This window comes from Dromiciops gliroides, chromosome 1 (genome assembly GCF_019393635.1).
Source record: "Dromiciops gliroides isolate mDroGli1 chromosome 1, mDroGli1.pri, whole genome shotgun sequence".
NCBI classification, from domain to species: Eukaryota; Metazoa; Chordata; class Mammalia; order Microbiotheria; family Microbiotheriidae; genus Dromiciops; species Dromiciops gliroides.
Window position 1 is genome coordinate 544560793 of NC_057861.1, and position 22861 is coordinate 544583653.

Below are 22861 nucleotides of genomic sequence, written 5' to 3' on the forward strand. Positions count from 1 at the left end.
CCAAAGGTCTAAAAAAACCCAAGCACACAAAATGTAGGTAAGCTAGTGAGCTATTATCAAAATACTTAAATTCATTCTCACCAGGTGACCCTCCATCGTCATACTCAGGATTTCTGGGTCCTGCATCAGGAAAAACAGGAAAGAGAAGATCTGTGTACCAAATTGCTACGTCATCTTGAATCACATTCTTCCAAAAGAACCAGACATTTCTGGCAATGTTACTGAAACGTAGGGTATAGTTAACCTATAAAGAACAATCAGAAAACTATACCTGTAAAAATAGGAAAACTAGGGAAGAAATTATTTTTAATAGCATTTTCTTTTTCTAATTACATATAAAGACAATTTTAAACATTCATTTTTATACAATTTGGACTTCCAAATTTTCTCCCTACCTCCTTGCTCATCTTTAAGATGGTAAGCAATTTGATCAAAGTTTTTAATATATATAAATACACACACACGCATATATATGTATATAAACACACACATATACACAATACATGCATGTATATATACACACATACATACATGTATATATACATACATACATATGCAATCATATAAAATATATTTCCATGTTAATCATCTTGTGAAAGAAGAAACAGAGCAAAGGGGGAAAACCCCCCAAATAAAGTGAAAACAGTATGCTTCAATCTGCATTCAGACTCTATTGGTTCTTTCACTAGATGTGGATAGCATTTTCCATCATGAGTCTTTTGGAATTGTTTTGGATCACTAAGAGCTAAGTCAATTGCAGTTGATCATTGCACAATGTTGTTACTGTGTACAATGTTCTCCTGGTTCTGCTCACTTCGTTTTACATCAGTTCATGTAAATTTTTCAAGTTTTCCTGAAATTTGCATCCTTGTCATTTCTTATAGCACAATAGTACTCCATTATATTCATATGCTATAACATGTTCAGCTATTTCCCAGTTAATGGGCATCCGCTCAATTTCTAATTCTTTTTTTTTTAAAGTGAGGCAATTGGGTTTAAGTGACTTGCCCAGGGTCATACAGCTAGTAAGTGTTAAGTGTCCAAGGCCAGATTTGAACTCAGGTACTCCTGACTCCAGGGCTGGTGCTCTATCCACTGTGCCACCTAGCTGCCCCTCAATTTCTAATTCTTTACCACCACAAAAAGAGCTGCTATAAATATTTTGTACATGTGGGTTTTTTGTGATCTCTTTGGGATACAGACCTGGTAGAGGTATTGCTGGATCAAAGAGTATGCACAGTCTGATTGCCCTTTGGGCAATTATTAAATTATTCCCCAGTATGGCTGGATCAGTGCCACTGTGCCACCAACAGTGCAACAGTGTCCCAATTTTCCCACAATCCCTCCATCATTTGTCATTTTCCTTTTCTGTAATATTACACAATCTGATAGATGTAGAATTGTTTTAATGTACATTTCTCTAATCAATTGTGATTTAGAGCATTTTTGTTACTATAGATAGCTTTGATTTCTTTAATTTAAAAATGCCTGTTCATATTCCGTCCATTTATCAACTGGGGAATGACTTGTATTCTTTTTGTTTAATCTTAATAGTATTTTTTCCAGTTACATGCAAAATAGTTTTCAACATTTTTTTTAATTAATTTTTTTTTTTTTGGTGAGGCAATTAGGGTTAAGTGACTTGCCCAGGGTCACACAGCTAGTATATGTTAAGTGTCTGAGGCCAGATTTGAACTCAGGTTCTCCTGACTCCAGAGCTCTATCCTATGCGCCACCTAGCTGCCACTCAACATTTGTTTTTTATAACATTTTGAGTTTCAAATTTTTCTCCCTTCCTCTCTTCACTCCCCCCTCTACAAGACAGAAAGAAATCTGATATAGGTTATATATCATATATCCACATATATCCACATTAGTCATATTGTGAAAGAAGAATCAGAACAAAATAGAAAAAACTCAAAAAAGAAAAACAAAACAAAAAAACAACAACAAAGTAGAAATAGTATAGTTCAATATGCATTCAGATTCCACAGTTCTTTTTTCTGGATGTGGAGAGCATTTTCCAATTGATTTGTATTCTTATAAATTTGATTCAGTTCTCTATATATTTGAGAAATGAGGCCTTTATCAGAGACACTTCCTATAAAATTATTTCCCAACTTTCTACTTTCCTTCTAATCTTGGTCACATTGGTTTTGTTTATGTAAAACCTTTTTAAATTTAATATAATAAAAAATATCCATCTTTATCTTATAATGCTCTTTATCTCTTGTTTGGTCATAAATTCTTACCTTCTCCATAGATCAGACAGGTAAACTATTCCTTGCTCTCCTGATTTGCTTATGGTATCACCTTTTATGTCTAAATGAGGTACCCATTTGTACCTTATCTAGGCATATGGTTTAAGATATTGGTCTCTACCTATAATCTGCCATACTGCTTTGCAGTTTTCCCAGCAGTTTTTGTCAAATAATGAGCACCTATCCCAGAATCTGGGATCGTTGGGCTTATCAAACACTAGAAGTCTATGCTCATTTACTACTTTGGATTATGTACCTAAACCATTCTACCCAACCAACACTCTATTTCCTAGCTAGTATCAGATAGTTTTGATGAAAGCTGATTTATAATACAATTTGAGATCTGGTACAGCTAGGCCACCTTCCTTTACATTTTCTTCTTCATTGATTCCATTGATATTCTTGACCTTTTATTCCTCCAGATAAATTTTATTATTTTTTCTACTTTTATAAAGAATTTTTGGTAATTTGATTGGTATAGCATTGAGTAAGTAAATTCATTTAGGTGGAATTGTCATTTTTATTAAACATGCTCGGCCAAGCCATGAGCAATTGATATTTTTCCTCATTGTTTATATCTGAGTTTGTGTGAAAAGTGTTTTGCACTGTGTTCATATGGTTCATGGGTTTCTATTGGCAGGTAAAATCCCAAATATTTTATATTGTTTACAATTATTTTAATTGGAATTTCTCTATCTCCTACTGCTGAGCTACCTTGGTAATATATAGAAATTCTGATGATTTTATGGGTTTATTTTATATCTCGTAACTTTGTTAAGTTGGTAATTATTTCAACTAGATTTTAGTTGATTCTCTAGGATTCTCTAAGTACACTCATCATGTCATTTTCAAAGAGTAATAATTTTGTTTCCTCATCGCCTCTTCTAATTCCTTCAATTTACTGCTCTTACTGCTATAGGTAATATTTCTAGTACAATATTGAATAATACTGGTGATAACAGGCATCCTTGCTTTATCCTTGATCTTACTGAAAGGCATCTAGCTTATCCCCATTACAGATAAAGCTTGTTGATGGTTTTAATTTTTTTTCTTTTAAAAATATTTACTTATTTATTTAGAATTCTCCCCAAGTTACATGTTAAAAAACCAAATTTTTTCACATTAATTATTTTTTGGTGGGGCAATGGGGGTTAAGTGACTTGCCCAGGGTCACACAGCTAGTAAGTGTCAAGTGTCTGAAGCCAGATTTGAACTCGGCTCTTCCCGAATCCAGGGCTGGTGCATTATCCACTGCGCCACCTAGCTGCCCCTTTTCACATTGATTTTTAAAACTTTGTGTTCCAAATTTTCTTCCTCCCTCCCTCCTCATCCTTCCCTAAGAAATCAAGCAATTCAATATGTCATACATGTGCACTCATGCAAAACATCATCACATTAGTCAGGTGGTGAAAGAAAACAAACAAAATAACTTTATAAAGAGGAACTAACAAATAAAATTATACTTCAATTTGTATTCAGATACCACCAATTGTTTCTCTGTTAATGGTTTGCTTTTTTCATATGTCCTTCTGACAGCATCCTGTTCATAATTTCTCTCACAATTACTATTGCTAATTATATTGCATCCTATCCTATTCCCTCTCCTTGAAATGTAGTCTATTTTCTGTCTTCTTTCACTCTATCCCTCCTCAAAAGTGTTTTGCTTTTTACTGCCCCCTCCCCCAATCTGCCCTTCCTTCCTTCACCTCTCCCCTCTTATCCCCTTGCCCTCCCACTTTCCCTCAGGGTAAAATATGTTACTATATACACTTGAGTGTGTATGTTATTCCTTCTTTGAGCCAATTTGGATGAGAGTAAGGCTCATTCACTCCCCCACTCCTTCCCCATCTTCCCCTCCACTCCATAAGCTTTTCCTTGTTTCTTTTACGTGAGCTACTTTTCCCCAGTTCACGTCTCCCTTTCCCTTTCTTCCAGTGCATTCCTCTTACCCCTTAACTTTATTTTAAAGATGTCATCATGGGTCAGCTAGGTAACATAGTGGACAAAGCACCAGCCCTGGACCCAGGGGGCCTCAAGCCCAAATCTGACCCTAGACATAAGCCACCCCACCCTGCCTGCCCCACAAAAAAGGATAAACAAAAATTAAATGCTTTACAGATATTAGCCCTTCATCTTCAAATGACACCTGTGCCCTCTGTCTATTTAAGTTCCTTTCAGCTGCCCTAATACTGAGAAAGTTCTTATGAGTTGGAAGTATTATCTTCCCATGTATGAATGTAAAGAGTTTAACCTTTTTTTTTTTTTTTTGGTGAAGCAATTAGGGTTAAGTGATTTGCCCAGGGTCACACAGTTAGTGTCAAGTGTCTCAGGCTGGATTTGAACTCAAGTCCTCCTGAATCCAGGGCCGGTGCTCTATCCACTGCACCACCTAGCTGTCCCAAGAGTTTAACCTTTTAATATCCCTCATGATTTCTTTTTCCTGTTTACCTTTTTATGTTTCTCTAGGGTCTTGTATTTGAAAGTCAAATTTTCTATTCAGCTCAGGTCTTTTCATCACAAATGCCTGAAAGTCCTCTTTTTCATTGAAATCCCATTTCCCCCCTGAAACATTATACTCAGTTTTGCAGGGTAAGGAATTTTTGGTTGTAATCCCAGTTCCTTTGCCCTCTGTAATATGATATTCCATGCCCTCTGACCCTTTAATGTAGAAGCTGCTAGATCTTTGGTTATCCTGACTGTAGCTCCACAGTATTTGAATTTCTTTTTTCTAGCTGCTTGCAATATTTTCTCCTTGACCTTGGAGCTCTAGAATTTGGCTCTAATATTCCTGGAAGTTTTCCTTTTGGGATCTCTTTCAGGAGGTCATCAGTGGATTCTTTCAATTTGTATTTTACCTTCTGCTTCTAGAATATCAGGGCAATTTTCTCTGACAATTTCCTGGAGGATGATGTCTAAACTTTTTCCTTGATCATGGTTTTCAGGTAGATCAATAATTTTCAAATTATCTCTCCTGGATCTATTTTCCAGGTCAGCAGTTTTTCCAAGAACATATTTCATATTGCCCTCTTTTTTTATTCATTTGGATTTGCTTTACTGTATCTTGGTTTCTCATAAAGTCACTAGCTTCCATTTGTTCAATCCTAATTCTTAGGCAATGATTTTCTTCAGAGAGTTTATGTACCTCCTTTTCCATTTGGCCAATTTGGCTTTTCAAGCTGTTGACTTTTTTTTCATGACCCTCCTGCATCACTATCATTTCTCTTTCCATTGCTGATGTTTTTTAGATATATACTACTTATCATTTAAAGGAAAGCATCATTTATTCCTATGCTTTCTAGTGTTTTTGATAGGAATGGATTCTGTATTATGTCAAAAGCTTTTATGCATCTATTGGGTTAATCATATGGTTTCTGTTGGCTTTATTATTGATACAGTAAATTATGCTGATAGTTTTCCTAATATCAAACCAGCCCTGTATTCCTGGTATAAATCCCATCTGATCATAGTAATCTTTTGGCCAGTAATTCATTTTAATTTTTTTCTACAACTTAATAGTATTTTATTTTTCCCCCAATTACATGTCAAGACTATACTTAGCATTCATTTTTACTATCCTGTAAAACATATTTTATATTAGTCACAGTTGTAAAAGAAACACGTCAAAAGGAAAAAACACTAAGAAGAATAAATTGAATGAAAAAAGTATGTTTCAGTCTGCAGAGTCCATTGGTTCTTTATCTGGATGTGGATAGAATTTTCCTTTGTGAATCCTTTGTATTTTTCTTGGATCACTGTGCTGCTGAGAAGAGCTGAGTCATTCGTTGTTGATCATCAAACAATGCTGCTGATACTGTGTACATTATGTTTCTGCTTCTGATCATTTCACTTTGCATCAGTCTTTGCAGGTTTTTCTGAAATCTGCCTGCTCATCATTCCTTATTGCACAATGGTACTCCATTACATTCATATATCACAATTTGTTCAACCATTCCTTAATTGATGGGCATCCCCTCAATCTCCTCAATATTTTGCCACCACAAAAAGGGCTACTAGAAATATTTTTGCACATATAGGTCCTTTTCCACTTTTTATTATCTCTTTGGGATAGACCTAGTGGTGGTATTGATGAATCAAAGGGTATACAGAGTTTGGTTGCCCTTTGGAAATAGTTCCAAACTGCTCTCCAGAACGGTTGGATCAGTTCATAACTCCACTATGTGGTAAAATAATGGAATTTGGCAGACGCCTAGGGGTCCAACTTGATTGATTTAATAGTGTTTGAATTGGCTGTGAATGAGAAACTACTAAGTACCCACTTAAAGATGATTAGATTTTAGCCACACCTGGCTGGCCCTATTAAACCTAGTCTAAACTTGGCCAACCCTGAGAAGGAGTGTCCTCAGAGGCTGTGGACTGCATCATCAACAGGGAACAAGTCTCAGCCACATAACTTGAAGGACCTCCCCTTTGGGTGAGGGAGAAAAAGTAGAAAAAGGGACCCCTAACAGGAAGTGGCTCTCTCTCTCTCTCTGGCCTTTGAGGAACATTCAGAGCAGACCAGAGACTGGCTACTGACTCCCATAGAAATTACAGACCCCTGGTGGTGAGTTAATAAAATCCAGCTCTTTGAATTGGCTGAGCTGAAAGGGAGTTTGAGTTTTGAGACAGCCTTTGCTAGAGTCAGAGAGATTATCCATTTTACTCTTTCTCTATTCCCTTGTCCTTGTCTTTTAATAAAACCTGATTCATTTGTGAAAAAGAGGCTGTTAAGCTCCTTTCTTATTGGCCTGGGAGAAATAACTAAAAAAGGTAGTTCAGAGGGGAGGAAGCTTTGGACCTAGAGGTCCCTCATTATTTTCTGAACCCCAATAATATGGCAAGCCACCCAATTAACTCTCCCCATATTAAATTTGGCCCCTACAACTAACAGTGCATTAGTGTCCCAATTTTCTCATATCCTCTCCAACACTTATCATTTTCCTTTTCTGTCATATTAACTAATCTGATAGGTGTGAGGTGGTAACTCGGAGTTGTTTTAATTTACATTTCTCTTATCAAAAGTGATTTAGAGCACTTCTTCATATGCCTATAGATAGCTTTGATTTCTTCACATGAAAATTGCCTGTTCGTATCCTTTGATCATTTATCAATTGGGGAATGGTTTGTATACTTATAAATTTGACTCAGTTCTCTATATGTTTGAGAAATGAGGAAGATTCTGGTTTTTGATCCACTCTATTATCTGCTTATGTTTTATGGGAGACATCATCCCATTCACATTTACAGTGTTTCCCTCCATCCTATTTCTCTTTCTGTTTGTCCTCTCCCTCCTTTCACCCCTTGCCTCCTTGACAGTGCTTTGTTTCTGTCTATTGAGGCTTGATTTAAAGTTATTTTGGGGGGAATTGGGGAAAACTCAGGCAACTTCCAACTTTTTCTCCACCATTTTGGCATCAAAACAAGGCATTAAGAAACTTCCAAGGAAAACTCTCCAGAGTCATATTGATTTACAAGTGAATTCCAGAAAGTAGTAAAACAACAACAACAAACTCCAATATTACAAAAATTGCTTACAAAAAGAGAGAAGGGAGTCATCCTTCTATGAGAGAAATATGGTACTTACACTAAAAACAGGAAGAGAAATCATAGAAAGAAAACTCTAGACCAACCTCTCTAATGAAAATTGAATAAAATATTAGCAAAAAAGACACACTAATATATTCAAAATATGATTCCCTATTATCAAGTTGGAATTGTACCAGGAATTATTCAAGATCAGAGAAATTATAAACATAACAGAGAAGAATCTATGATTACATAAATTGAAGCAGAAATACATTTTGACAAAATACAATACTAATCTATGTTTAAAATACTAGAAAGGACAAAAATAAATAGGCTTTTCCTTTATAAAGGAAATAACATCAAACTAAAACTAAGTTAGTATCATTATCTGTAAAGGAGAAATGCTAAAAGGCCTTTTCAATTAAGATAAATGTTGAAGTAAGTATGTTTACCATAACCACTATCATCTAATAAAGTTATAGAAAGCTATTACAGTGTGAAATTGAAATGACATTTTTTATAAATAAAGTCTTACGTTGGTCAGACCAATTTAACTGACAAATGTTGTTATTGTCTGTCCTTCATTCTCAAAGAGGACAATGACAGATGTCATGACTTGAACTGAATTGGATTTAAGTGAGGAAGGGCTGTGCAAAGTTACCAGCCTCATCTTCGCCTCCAGAGCCATCTGAGTCCAGTGGCAGATATGTAATCAGGACTACTGGAGATGGCTCCAGATGTTTCAGGCAATTAGGTTTAAGTGATTTGTCCAGGGTCAGCTAGTAAACATATTTAAGATGAGATTTGAACTCAGGTCCTACCAACTTCAGGGCCAGTGTTTTATCCACTGTCTCTCATAGGTAAAAAGGTAAGACTTACTTTTTGCATTCACTTATTTTGGGTGGGTGGGACAATGAGGGTTAAGTGACTTGTCCAGAGTCACACAGCTATTAAGTGTCAAGTGTCTGAGGCCAAATTTGAACTCAGGTCCTCCTGAATCCAGGGCTAGTGCTTTATCCACTGTGCCACCTAGCTGCCCCCATGCTTATTTTTAATAGCTACTGCAACTTGTGAAGAACAATTGTAGTCTAGGCCCAAGCCATGATTAATAAATTGTTATTTGAAGTAAAATCTCATGGGACTGTGATACTGTTCTGTGTTTGATAGTCTTTAGTATCATTAAGCCAATAATTCATCATTTGGGGGCAAATGCCCAAGACTTGAGAATTGCTACATGTAGATGTTTGTACCTGGAAAAATTTGATGGGAATACCTTAGCATGAGTAAGGTAAGATCCTCTTGATATAGTTTCCCTTATATACCATTTCCTTTTTGAAAAGGATATTTTCCCACCTGGCTAATTCTGAGCCTTGCTGTAATATCCCACTAATGACATGACTGGCTGATGGACAGGACTCTCACAAAGACATAAACTTAACTAGGGGAGTATTTCCCCTGTTACAACTTCATGCCTCCTTTTTCCTTTCATAGCAGATTTTTGTAATCAAGACAGGTTACCTGTAAAGTATTTGTTGTTGAAATAAATATTTTAACATCCGAGTTAAGAAAATGATACAGGTTCCTAAACTTGCTATCTACCTGCTAGTAAATATATGCAGGTATATTATTAAAAGGCTTCCTTCAAATATCTCACAATATGAGAATAATTAGACAACGGTGAAAGCTTATAAGGCAAACATAACACTAATATTTAATTGTTAAAAGTCAAAAACAGTTTTCTGTTTTGTTTCAAAGAAAAGAAACTGAATATACTTTAGTCTTTTGTTGCCTATTAAAATTTAAGCATCTTTTTAAAGCTTCAAATCAAATAATGAATAAAATATTAAAGCTTTAAAGTTACATAAGCATCTTTTTATTTTTGTGGGGTAATGAGGGCTAAGTGACTTGCCCAAGGTCACACAGCTAGTAAGTGTCAAGTGTCTGAGTCCGGATTTGAACTCAGGTCCTCCTGAATCCAAGACTGGTGTTTTATCCACTGTGCCACCTAGCTGCCCCCAGCATCTTTTAATTAAGTCCATTTGGTAACCACTGACCCTAGAGATGGAAGGCATCTACTTAGAAAGAATGCTCATAGTGATCTATTTATGATGCATTTCATCCTACTAAGAGAGGAATTAGAAATTGAATAGTGCTAGTAAAGTATCCAAATTAGAATAGGGATTGAACATATAAAATTAAATTGATAATTGTAATGAAAAATTTAAAATATCTGTCTGATCATTTTAAGAGATGGGTATTATTTTCCATGTTAAGCCCCATGAATTATGGGTTTCTAATTTGATGTTCTATAGTTCACCACACAAATTCATTACTAAAACTAAATTTGAGAGGGTGTAATAAAGTATATTTAGATTTGTTTTGCCCTAAGATATGATGTGCTTATAAAAATGGACATTGGGAATGGGTTGCTAGGAAGGAAACTTAATGTTCACCTTTCTCTTTCCTTCCTTCCCCATGCACCACTATTTCTATAAGACCTACTTACAGAAAAGGACTGCTCCTGATAGAGTTTATCAATGTATCAGTCATGGTTGGTCTCAAAGGCCAAGAGGTGAATTATTATATAAATTATTATAAGATTAAGCCTGATGATTTGGGGGCATCCCCTCCCATATTAGTTCCACTAAAGTAGAATATCTGTGATAAAATTTCTTTAGTCCCCATTCCTATATATTGAAGTTACAGTTTTAGAATAAGCACCTGAGTCCATGAAATGGATTGTACTATATCATAAGCTCTCCTAACCACCGGTGTCAAAATTGCTATTTGGCTGTGAGAAATTGATTCCTAAGAAATCCATGATGGTTTACAATGATTCAATTTCTTATTCGTAGCATTTTTGCTTCTGTAATCATTATTTCAGCTTCACTAAACATTATGGACATATATGATTTTTATTATACCTTGATCCTGTGAAAATGGGTTCCTTGATTTACTTGAGAGTCCCAATTATCCAGGTAACCAGAACAACTGTATAGGGACTGAATTTGTTGGCTAACATATCAAAAATCCTTTGCATGACCTAGCTTGACATTCAGTAACCAACCAAAGACATATCTGACTGTAGCATATGGGATGTGGACCTTATCCTCAGCTATAATACTTTTTATTTCTGAAGAGACCTCCTAACAAATGAAAAAAATGCACAGGAAGGTGGGATAGCCATACCAAATCTAAAGTTACACTATAAAGTGGCAGTCATCAAAACTATTTGGTATTGGCTAAGAAATAGAGTGGTGGATCAATGGAATAGGTTAGGCACAGGAGACACAGCAGTATATGACTATAGTAATCTACTGTTTGATAAACCCCAAAACTCTAGCCTCTGGGATAAGAACCCAGTATTTAACAAAAACTGCTGTGAAAGCTAGAAGATAGTATGGCAGAAACTAAGCATAGACCAACAGCTTACCCCATATACCAAAATAAGGTCAAAATGGGTATGTGATTTAGACATAAAGGGTGATACCATAGGTAAATGAGGAAAGGAAGGAATAGTTTACCTTTCAGCTCTATGGGAAGGAGAATTTATGTCCAAACAAGAGAAGAGAATATTAAGAAATGCAAAATGGATTATTTTGATTACATTATGTTAAAAGGGTTTTGTACAAACAGAAGCAATGCAGTCAAAATTAGAAGGGAAACAAAAAGCTGGGAAACAGTTTTTATATCCAGTATAAAATATATCAGGAACTAAATCAAATTTATAAGAATGCAAGTCATTCCCCAATTGAGAAATGGTCAAAGGATATGAACAGAAAGTTTTCAGATAAAGAAATCAAAGCTATCTATTGCCATATGAAAAAATGCTCTAAATCACTATTTATTAGAGGAATGCAAATTAAAACAACTCTGATGTACTATCTCACACCTATCAGATTGGCTAATATGACAAAAGGAAATAATAAATGTTGGAGAAACTATGGAAAAATTGGAACACTAATGTATTGCTGGTGGAGTTGTGAGCTGATCTAACCATTCTGGAGAGCAATTTGGAACTATGCCCAAAGGGCTATGGGATTGTGCATACCCTTTGATCCAGTTATACCACTACTAAGTCTGTATCATAAAGAGATAATAAAAAAGGGAAAAGTACCCAAATGTACAAAAATATTTCTAGCAGCTCTTTGTGGTGGCAAAGAAATGGAAATCAAGGGAATGCCTATCAATTGGGGAATGGCTGAACAAGCTGTAGTATGTAAATATATTGGAATACTATTTTTCTATAAGAAATGATGAGCAGGCAGATTTCAGAAAAACCTGGAAGGACTTCAATGAACTGATGCTGAGTGAGAGGAGCAGAACCAGGAGAACATTATACACAGTAACAGCAACATTGTGTGATGATCAACTGTGATAGACTTAGCTCTTCTCAGCAATACAATGATCCAAGACAATTCCAAAGGACTCATAATGGAAAATATTCTCCACCTTCAGAAAAAAGAACTGTGGAATCAGGATGCAGATTGAACCATACTGTTTTTACTTTTTTTTTTCTTTTTTGAGCTTTTCCCCTTTTGTTCTGATTCTTCTTTCACAACATGAGAAATGCAGAAATAAGTTTAATGTGATTGTACATATATAATCTCACTCAATTCATTCAATTCCAAATCAATCTTCAGGTGGGACCCCTGGTTGTCTGCCATTATTTTCTCACAATCCCATTATTTTCTCACAACTGTGAACTTTATTTTAAAGTTGGGCTTTGCTCACCTGGGTAAGGAGGCAGTGTCCTCATCTTTAGGTTTTATCATGCTATTATTCAGAGTTGGTTCTTGGGATTTGCTAAATTTTCAGTGCCTCTAACATGATGTGAATTGGGGAAAGGAATGATCACTACTCTTCCTGTATGCACTCTTATCTTTACCAAGGCAGGGCCCCTCTGTAGCTGGAAGTACTAATTGCTCCTCTTGGCCCTGGAACTGTGACCAGATTATCTGTTCTCCTGTAACCACAATTACTAATATTCCTTTCTGCCTTGGAACTGTGACCAAGGTTCTTGCTCCCTTGTAACTAATCACAAGTGCTCTTCTGCATCCTGGAACAGTTTCCCAGAGCTGCATATGGGAAAAAGAGTTTCCAGTAAGTACCAGTTTCACTCACTGCTAGCAAAAGGTCCCCCGTAGTCTCTTTCTGACAAGTCTGAACCCCTTCCCAGTTCTTGGCTTGAGAGCTTCTGAAGCTGCTACTGCCACTATAATGTTGCCACAGTCTCAGCCCCCTCAAGGACCCATTATTGGTGTGGCTTCTCTGTTCCTTCCAGGGGAGTCCTTTCCCACTGTGTTACAGACCTCTCCTGCCAACTTCCTAAATTCTTTTGCCTTGGAAAAATGTTTTACTGCAATGTTTTGTTGACTCTGGCATTCCAGAGGCATTATTGTAAAGTTGTTTGGAGGGGAACTAAGTTTGGAGGGAGAGGGAGAGAATTTAGAAATGAAATGCAAATCAAAATAAACCTGAAGTTCATTGCTATGCTGGAAAATATTTAATGACTGGCTCTCTGAAAAAAAAATATATGACACACTTTTAAATTGAATCTGCTTTATTTACCATTTTGTCCATTACTTTATTAAGTCTAGACAATCAACAAAATAATAAATCAAGGTCTTGCAAGGCAGTATAAGTTAGCTCCAGAATACCCCTGTGAGCTTTCACATCATACCCAGAAATTTGGTAAAGATGACAAATATGCAAATAATCAATGTTAGAGGAGCTGTGGATCTTCTCCCATAGGTACATTAGGATATTCTTAATAGAGCTGTGAATTAAGAAAATCCATTTTGGAAGCATTAAGTATTATGAAAATGAAGGGACTAAAATGTACATAAATTTTGACATAGAGGCTGCACTCTTAAAATTATATCCCAAAAAAACTATTCACAATAAAGTCATCATGTATACCAAAATATTTTATATGGGCACTTTCTGCAACAGCAAAGAACTAGATGCAAAATTAATTTCCGGCAACTCAGAAATGACTAAACAAAATGTGGTAATGAATGGAATATTATTGTTCCATTAGAAAAGATAATATGTAGAGTACAGAGAGGCATTAAAATATTTACATGAATCAATGCAGATTAATGTAAGTAGAGCCATGATATCAAATATATTTGATAATTATAACAATGTAAAGGGATAAACTACAATTACAAAATAATGTAAAATCACAAAGACTGACTTCAAAAAAGGATATAGGGGCGGCTAGGTGGCGCAGTGGATAAAGCACCGGCCCTGGATTCAGGAGTACCTGAGTTCAAATCTGGCCTCAGACACTTAACACTTACTAGCCGTGTGACCCTGGGCAAGTCACTTAACCCCAATTGCCTCACTAAAAAAAAAAAAAAAAGATATAAAAATACATGCCCCACCATCCCTTTTCAGAGGTGGGAGTTCCATGAGTGTAGAACACTGCCCATATTTTCAATCTTTTTGGGTTTTTTTGTTTTTGTTTTTTAAATTTTATTTATTTATTTATTTTGGTGAGGCAATTGGGGTTAAGTGACTTGCCTAGGGTCACACACACAGCTAGTAAGTGTTAAATGTCTGAGGCCGGATTTGAATTTAGGTCCTCCTGAATTCAGGGCCAGTGCTCTATCCACTGCGCCACCTAACTGCCCCCCAATCTTTTTTAATGTACTGATGATTATTACTGATTTTTTCCACCTTTTAAAAAACTGCTATAGGGAGTGGTGGGAAGAAAAGAAATAATGTGGAAAACTGTGATAATACAAGAAAAAAATCTAACAACAAAAGAAAGATTAAGGACATGGATACAATTTTAGAAAAGGTAGCTATGATAGCTCTGAAAAACCAATGAATGGTAATAGAAAGGAATATGCACATTTACAAAATTTAAACTTGTATTGGGACATAATCTCTCAAACAACTGCAGAAAGCAGAAATGTTAAACATACTTTTGCTGAACACATACAACAAAAACTTGCAATCAATAAAGGATATTCGAAGAAAGGATTAACAATTAACTGGAGAATGATTTAATCCTAAAGAACTGGTGGTTCAAAGAACAGATTATAGAAATAATTGATAATTTGATTAAAGAAAATGACAACAATGAGATAACATACTAAAATTAATGGGATGTAGCCAAAGCAATAATCAGAAGAAGAAAATTTACATCTCTAAATACTTACATTGATAAGAGTGAATAAGCAGATGAACAGATAAGGCATGCAAGAAAAAAAAAACTAGATAAAGAAAAAAATTAAATCCCTGCAATTTTGAAAAATCAAAGGAAAGATTAATAAAATTGAAATTAAGAAAACCCAGTAAACTAATAAATAAAACTAGGAAGTAGTCTTATGAAGAAAATAATAAAAAAGTAAAGTATTAGCTAATTTGAATTTTAAAATGAAAGAAAACCAAATTACAATAAAAAATGAAAAGGGTTAATACAAAACCAATGAAGATAAAATTAAAACAATTCTTAGGAGCCATTTTTTCCAATGATATGCAAATAAAACTGATAATCTAAGTGAAATAGTGACTATTTATAAAAATATGAATTGTCCATGTCAAACAGAAGAGAAAATAGAATACTTAAATAACCATACCTTGGGGAAAATTACTGAACAAGCAATAAATGAACTCCCTAAGGGGGAAAAAACCCAGGACTAACCAAACCTTTAAAGAACAATTAGTTCTAATAGTACTTAAACTGTTTGGAAAAATAGGTAAAGAAGGAGTCCTACCAAATTCCTTTTATGACACAAATATAGTTTTGATATCTAAATTAGAGAGATGAAAAACACAGAAAGAAAAGTATAAACCAATTACCCTAATGAATATTGATGTAAAAATTTTAAATAAAATACTAGTATGTAGATTTCAACAACATGTCACAAAGCTCATATATTAAGACTAGGTAGGATTTATACCTCAAATGCAGGGCTGGTTCAGTGTTAAGAAAATTATAACCATAACTGACCTTATCAATAACAAAAATGACCAAAAATAATATGATTATTTCAATGGATACTCAAAAAGCTGTACAACTGTTCCCATAACAACACAAGAAACCACAGGGATACAGGGATGTATAAAAATACATATAGTATATATAGTATCAATCTAAAACCAAGAACAAGTATTCTTTCTAATGGGGATAAAGTAAAAGCCTTTTCAATAAGATCAGGACTAAAACAACAATGTCCATCATCAATATTATTATTCAATATAGTACTAGAAATGCATACACAATGAGGAAAGAAAACTATTACGTTTTGCAGATCATATGATGATATACTTATCAAATCCTAGAGTCAACTAAAAACTATAACATTAGGAAAGTTGTAAGAAATAAAATAAACATACACAAATCATAAGCATTTCTATATATTACCAACAAAAACCATCAGGAAAATATAGAAAAAGAAATTCTATTTGAAATAACTGCAGACAGTGGAAAGTACTTAGGAGTCTATCTGCCAAGATACACACAGAAACACTCTTCACAAAAATAAAGACAGATATGAATTGCTTGTGGTCAAACCCATATAAAAGGAATGATACTACATAAACTAATTTACTTATTTAATGCTATTCTAATCAAACTACCAAAGAATTACATTAAAGAGTTAGAAAAAATAATAACAACTTTAATATAAATAATAACAAAATTCAAATAATAACAAAATTAATCTGGAGGAACAAAAGGTCAAGACTATCAAAGGAATCAATGAAAAAAATATGTGCAGGGAGTGCATAATTAATAGTAAAACTTCAGGAAAATATAAATAATTCCTCTTCAGAAAAAAAGCTAAGGAAATCTGTTTCCTCCAAAATAAATTCATTTTTGACTCGATCTTTGTTATACCCACTACCCCGATATTACATGCCAGTTGATCTTATAACTTAGGACTTTTTAGATCTGTGGGTTACTAGACTTTATTAAATATCCAGAATAAGAAAGTACAATTAAAATATATTAAGACTTTCTTACCTGAAGGGGTAGGGTATCTTTGTCATCCTGGCGTTCAAGATTAAAAACTATGGCAGCCAGCACATTAGAAGAGTTACTATTGTATATAATGTACTCTTCAAAAATGTACTCTGAAGAAAAGCCAGTAACTGTGGAAAGAGAAAAAGATTTAAACTGAATTAGATGTATTTTTATACTATTTCTATGATTTCATAGCGTAGAAAATTCAAGATGAGGAATTTCCTCTGGTAATATATACTGGCATCTTCTCTACTGTAACCAACAGTCTTAGAGAGTTGACTGAGATCACAGAGCCAGTAAGAGGCAAATGCAGAAAATGAGCCTATATCTTCTTGATTCAGAGGCTTACTCTATTTACTATGCTGCACTGTCTATATAAATGAAATAATATCTGATAACTCTTCCTCTCATATATATATATGGCTCTTTAATCCACTTCATAACTCAATTCAACAAATCTCTATTAAGCAACAATTATTACAAGAAGAGAGGCTTCTCAGGCTTACCAAAGAATAACAAACTTCAGTTTAATCCTGCTTTTATTTCTCAGCAATCTACTCTCTGGGTTTCTCTCTTATCTACTCAGTATTTTCCTCCAACAACCTCTAAGATACTACCCATCATTTTATGATGGGCAAAGTTTTAGGGCAAACAACAAAAAGTACACATAAAAATTTATACTGGGCATAATGGGTTCCCATAAAAGTGAATAACTTTAATAAGTACTATACAGGAACATAATGTAAACTCCCTCACTCAAGTTTTAAGATGTACCTTGTGAAGAAATCTGATACCTCCATGAGTTTGGGCAGTATTTTAAATGGTGAACTATTTTCATTTGATCCACACATGCTCCATGATGTTTAATTGAGTGAGAAAATGATGTAGTTACTGAAACAGTAATCACTTATGGTAGCATAAAAAATGGTTATCTTATCATCTGGCTATGAGGTATGACAAGCATTTTTAAACCTACCAGTGAAATAAATCCAGAGAGTTAGAAGTTGGGAAAAATATGTCAGCATGAAGGCTCCTAAGCAAGAATATACTGTAGTGGAAAAAGTGCTGCCTTGCAATCAGGAAAAAATTGACTCCTACTTCTAACACTTACTAGCTATGTGACCATAGGCAATTAACTTACCTTTTGTGGAGCACAAAAGACAGGAGGGACTAAAGAGAGATTAGACCAAATCATCTGACCAATACAGTATAGACTCTGCTAAATTAGGTTGCCACAAAGTTCAGATAAAAGATGGGGATTTGGCAGCCCCTATTCAACTGGTCTTAGTAAAGAGTGGTGAAGGAACTCTATATGTGAAGTTGTATCATTATACACTGTTATCAATGCTCCAAAAGTTCCATTCCAAGAAATTCCACTCTATTAACTATCCAAATTGAACTCCAGCTCTGTAATGCATAAGAAATTTCACTGAGAAAAGAACATCAGAACTATTCTTGCTTATGAGTTACTTAAAATTCTGAGCCCCTAGACTCAATGGGAAGCTCTTAAGTATCTTTATCATTATTAGAGAACAACTGTCAGAAGGCAGGCAGCACCAAAAAAGTAAGGAAAATCAGGGGCGGAGCTAAGATGGTAGAGAGAAGCCAGTAAGTAAGCTGTGAGAGCTCTCCCAAATTTCCCTTAAAAACAACATTAAATCAAGCCTCTAAACAGATTCTGAAACTACAGAACCTACAAAAAGAAAGAGGATCACAATCTTCCAATCTCACTAGGGAAGGGGAGGAACGCTGAGGTGAGCACAGTATGGAGGGGGCCGGGGCAAGTCAGCGAGAAGCAACTGAGGCCCCTTGATCGTGGCTCAGCAGGCTAGTGGCATAGTGGGACAGTGGTGAGATCCACCAGCACCAGCTGAGAGGGCAGGCTGCCAGCTATGGACCATCCACAGGACAGGTTCAACCAGGCCTATCTATCCCAGCACACCAGAAGCAAGCCCAGGGCGGGGAGAAATCCACCAGCCACAGAGGCCTCAGAGCAGAAAGCCAGCGACACAGTCCCTATCTCCCAACACAAGAAAGCCTGGTAGCATGAGGAGTAGACCTCAGCCTTAAAAACAATAATAATAAGTTGCAATATGAGCAAGAAACAAAAAAAGAGCTCTCACCATTGAGAGCTTCTGTATCAACAGGGAAGAGCTAAACATAAACTCAGATGAGGACAATACTCTCAAACTGCCTACATGTGAAGCCTCAAGAGGGAAGGTGGATTGGTCTCAAGAATAAAAAACCTTCTTGGAAGAGCTCAAAAAGGATTTAAAAAATCAATTAAGGGGCAGGGCAGAGCCAAGATGGTAGAGAGGAATCAGCAAGCTGCCTGAGCTCTCCTTCTGTTCCCTCAAAAAGAACATTAGATCAAGCCTCTGGATGGATTCTGAAACTACAGAACCTGCAAAGAGACAGAGAGACACAGTTTTTCAACCAGAGATAATTTAGAAGACTTCAGGAAAAGGTCAGTCTGACTCGGGCAAAAGGGAGGCCCAGTGCAGGGCATCAGCCCAGAGTCAAGGGGGTTGGGGCAAATCAGCAGGAGCTGTGGGCCACAGCCGAACAACTGAGGCCCCTGGAACCTTGCTAAAAAATCTGGTGGCCAAGAAGGACAGTGGAAAAACCTACCTGCACCAGCCGAGAGGGTAAGTTGCCAGCTGTAGGGCCACACAGTACTTATACCCCTGCACAAGAAGCCCAAAACAGGGACCCTGGTGCCCCCAGAGCAGACCTCAACTTAAAAAATAAATAAATAAGCTGCAATAACGAGTAAGAAGCAAAAAAGAGCCCTCTCCATTGAGAGCTTCTGTATCAATAGGGAAGAAGCCAACACAAACTCAGATGAGGACAATACCCTCAAATTGCCTACAATGTGAAGCCTCACCAGGGAAGGTGAATTGGTCTCCAGAACAAAAGGCCTTCCTGGAAGAGCTCAAAAAGGGTTTTAAAAATCAATTGAGAGAGGTAGAAGAAAAAATGGGGAGAGAAATGAAAGCAAAACAAGAAAACTATGAAAAAAGAATCACCAGCTTGGAAAAGGAAGCACAAAGATTGACTGCAGAAAACAATTCCTTAAAAAATTCATCTGGCCAAATGGGAAAAAAGTGCATAATTTCACTGAAGAAAACAATGCCTTAAAAAATTCATTTGGCCAAATGGAAAAAATGGTGCATAATCTCATTGAAGAAAACAATGCCTTAAAAAATTCATCTGGCCAAATGGAAAAAAAGGTGCATAATCTCACTGAAGAAAACAATGCCTTAAAAAATTCATCTGGCCAAATGGAAAAAAAAGGTACATAATCTCACTGAAGAAAACAATGCCTTAAAAATTACAATTGGACAGTTGGAAGATAAGGAATCCACGAGACACCAGGAATCAGTCCAGGAGAATCAAAAGAATGAAAAAAATAGAAGAAAATGTGAAATAACTCATTGGAAAGACAACTGATCTGGAAAACAGATCGAGGAGAGACAATTTGAGAATCACTGGACTGCCTGAAAGCCATGACCAGAAAAAGAATCTAGACACCATATTCCAGGAAATTATTAAGGAGAACAGCCTTATCAGCCTATCATAGAATCAGAGGATAAAATCATCATTGAAAGAACCCACCGATCACCTCCTGAAAGAGACCCCAAAAGGAAAACTCCAAGGAATACTGTAGCCAAATTCCAGAATTATCAGGTGAAGGAGAAAATACTCCAAGCAGCCAGAAAGAAGCAATTTAAATATCATGGAGCCACGTCCAGGATTGCTCAGGACCTGGCAGCTTCAACATTAAAGAACCACAAGGCTTGGAATATGATATTCCAGAAGGCAAAGGAGCTTGGATTGCAGCAAAGAATCTGTTACCCAGCAAAAATGTGCATTCTCTTTCAGGGGGAAAGAGACATTTAATAACACTGGGGACTTTCAATCTTTCCTGATGAAAAGACCAAAACTGAATAGAAAATTTGATCTTAACATACAAGACTCAAGAAAAGTTTAAAAAGGTAAACAGAGGGAAAAAAAAAGTTACTCAATTAGGTTAAACTGCTTATATCCCTACATGGGAAGATAATACTCATAACTCTTAAGAATTGTAAATGTATTTGGGCAGAGAGAAGGAGTTTACACAGAGGGTATAAATATAAATTGTCTTTGATGTGATGATACAAAGAAAATTAAGGGGTTAAAAAGGGAGTCTATGGGGAGGAGAGGAAAGGGGAGGTGGAATGGGGTGAATTATATCATATGAAGAGGTGTAAAAAAAGCCTATTACAATAGAGGGAAAGAAAGGAGGGGTGAACATTGTTTCAACCCTACTCTCATTAGATTTGATGCAAAGAGGGAATAACATATACATTCATCAGGATAAAGAAACTTAGCTCATTCTTTAGGGAAGCAAAAGGGGAAGGGAAAGGGGGGGACTGATAAAATGGAGGACAAAAGCAAGGGAGAAAAGGGTAAAGAAAAGAGAGGGAGGGTGATAAAAAGGGAGGGCAGATTGGGGGAGGCAGGGGTAAGAAGTAAAACGTCAGTGAGGAGGAACAGGGTGAAAGAAGGGGGGAAAAGTACAAAGGGGGTAAATAGAATGGAGGGGAGATGGAATGGGATGAATTACATCATATGAAGAGGTGCAAAAACCCTATTACAATAGAGGGAAAGAAGGGAGGAGTGAACATTGTTTCAATCCTACTCTCATCAGATTTGATTCAAAGAGGGAATAAAGTATACATTCATTTAGATAAAGAAACTTAGCATATTTTTGAGGGAAGTAAAAGGGAAAGGGGAAGAAGGGGGCTAATAGAAGGGAGGGTAGAAGCAGGGGAGAAAAGGGTAAAGAAAATGGAGGGGGGCTGATAAAAGGGAAGGCACATTGGGGGAGGCTGAGGTAAGAAGTGAGGAGGAGTAGGGTAAAAGAAGGGGGGTAAAGTAGAAAGGGGGGAAATAGAATGGAGGGAAATAGGTAGTAATAATAACTGTGAATATAAATGGGATTAACTCTGCCATAAAATGGAAATGAATAGCAGAGTGGATTAAAAACCAGAATCCTACAATATGTTGTTTACAAGAAACACATTTGAAGCAGAGAGATAGACAGAGAGTAAAGGTAAAAGGTTGGAGCAGAATATATTATGCTTCAGCTGAAGTCATAAAAGCAGGGTTAGCAATCCTTATCTCAGACAAAGCGCAAGCAAAAATAGATCTCATAAAAAGAGATAAGGAAGGAAACTACATCTTGCTAAGAGGTACTATAGATAATGAAGAAATATCAGTACTAAACATATATATGCCAAGTAGTATATCATCCATATTCTTAGAGGAGAAGTTAAATGAGTTACAAGAGGAAATAGACAGCAAAACCATAGCAGTGGGGGATCTGAATCTTCCTCTCTCAGAATCAGATAAATCTAGCCACAAAATAAATAAGAAAGAAGTGAAAGAGGTGAATAGAATGTTAGAAAAGTTAGATATAATAGATGTCTGGAGAAAACTGAATGGGGGTAGAAAGGAATATACCTTTTTCTCAGCAGCACATGGCACATTATCAAAAATTGACCATGTATTAGGGCACAAAAACCTCATAGTTAAATGTAGAAAGGCAGAAATAGTAAATGCATCCTTCTCAGATCATGATGCAATAAAAATTACATGTAATAAAGAGCCATGGAAAGGTAGACTGAAAATTAATTGGAAACTAAATAATTTCATTCTAATGAATGAGTGGGTCAATTAGAAATGATATTGACTTCCCCAGGTGGAGCCAAGATGGCGGAGGAAAGGCAGTGTGCTCTCAAACTCATGACACAATAGCTCCAAAAAACATCCAAATAAGGTCATAGGAAAATGCCCAGAGCAGCAAAACTCACAGAAGAATGTGCTGAAATCATCTTCTAACCAAGAACGGCTTGGAAGGTCAGAAGGATGGAGCTGCTGTGATGATACAGGAGTCAGGCCCAACCCCACAGTCACCCTGACACAGATCCAGTCTCAGGAAGTCCTCACCAGAGAAGGAGACCCCCCCAGAAACTCTTAATCAGGTAAAGCACCAGTGTCATCTGGAACTAAGCTCACAGTTTGGTGAGTGGGCTGAGCCCTGGCC

The 22861-nt window shown here is 36.1% G+C and overlaps 1 protein-coding gene across 1 annotated transcript in view; it reads right to left on the reverse strand.

Moving 5' to 3' along the window:
* Nucleotides 1-702, reverse strand: part of LOC122751459 (phospholipid-transporting ATPase ABCA3-like) — a 211829-nt gene extending 211127 nt beyond the window's left edge. The window contains 2 exon segments of the mRNA XM_043998522.1: nt 82-244; nt 670-702. Coding sequence (XP_043854457.1) covers nt 82-244; nt 670-702 — 196 coding nt within the window.
* Between the last annotated feature and the right edge of the window lie 22159 nt (nt 703-22861).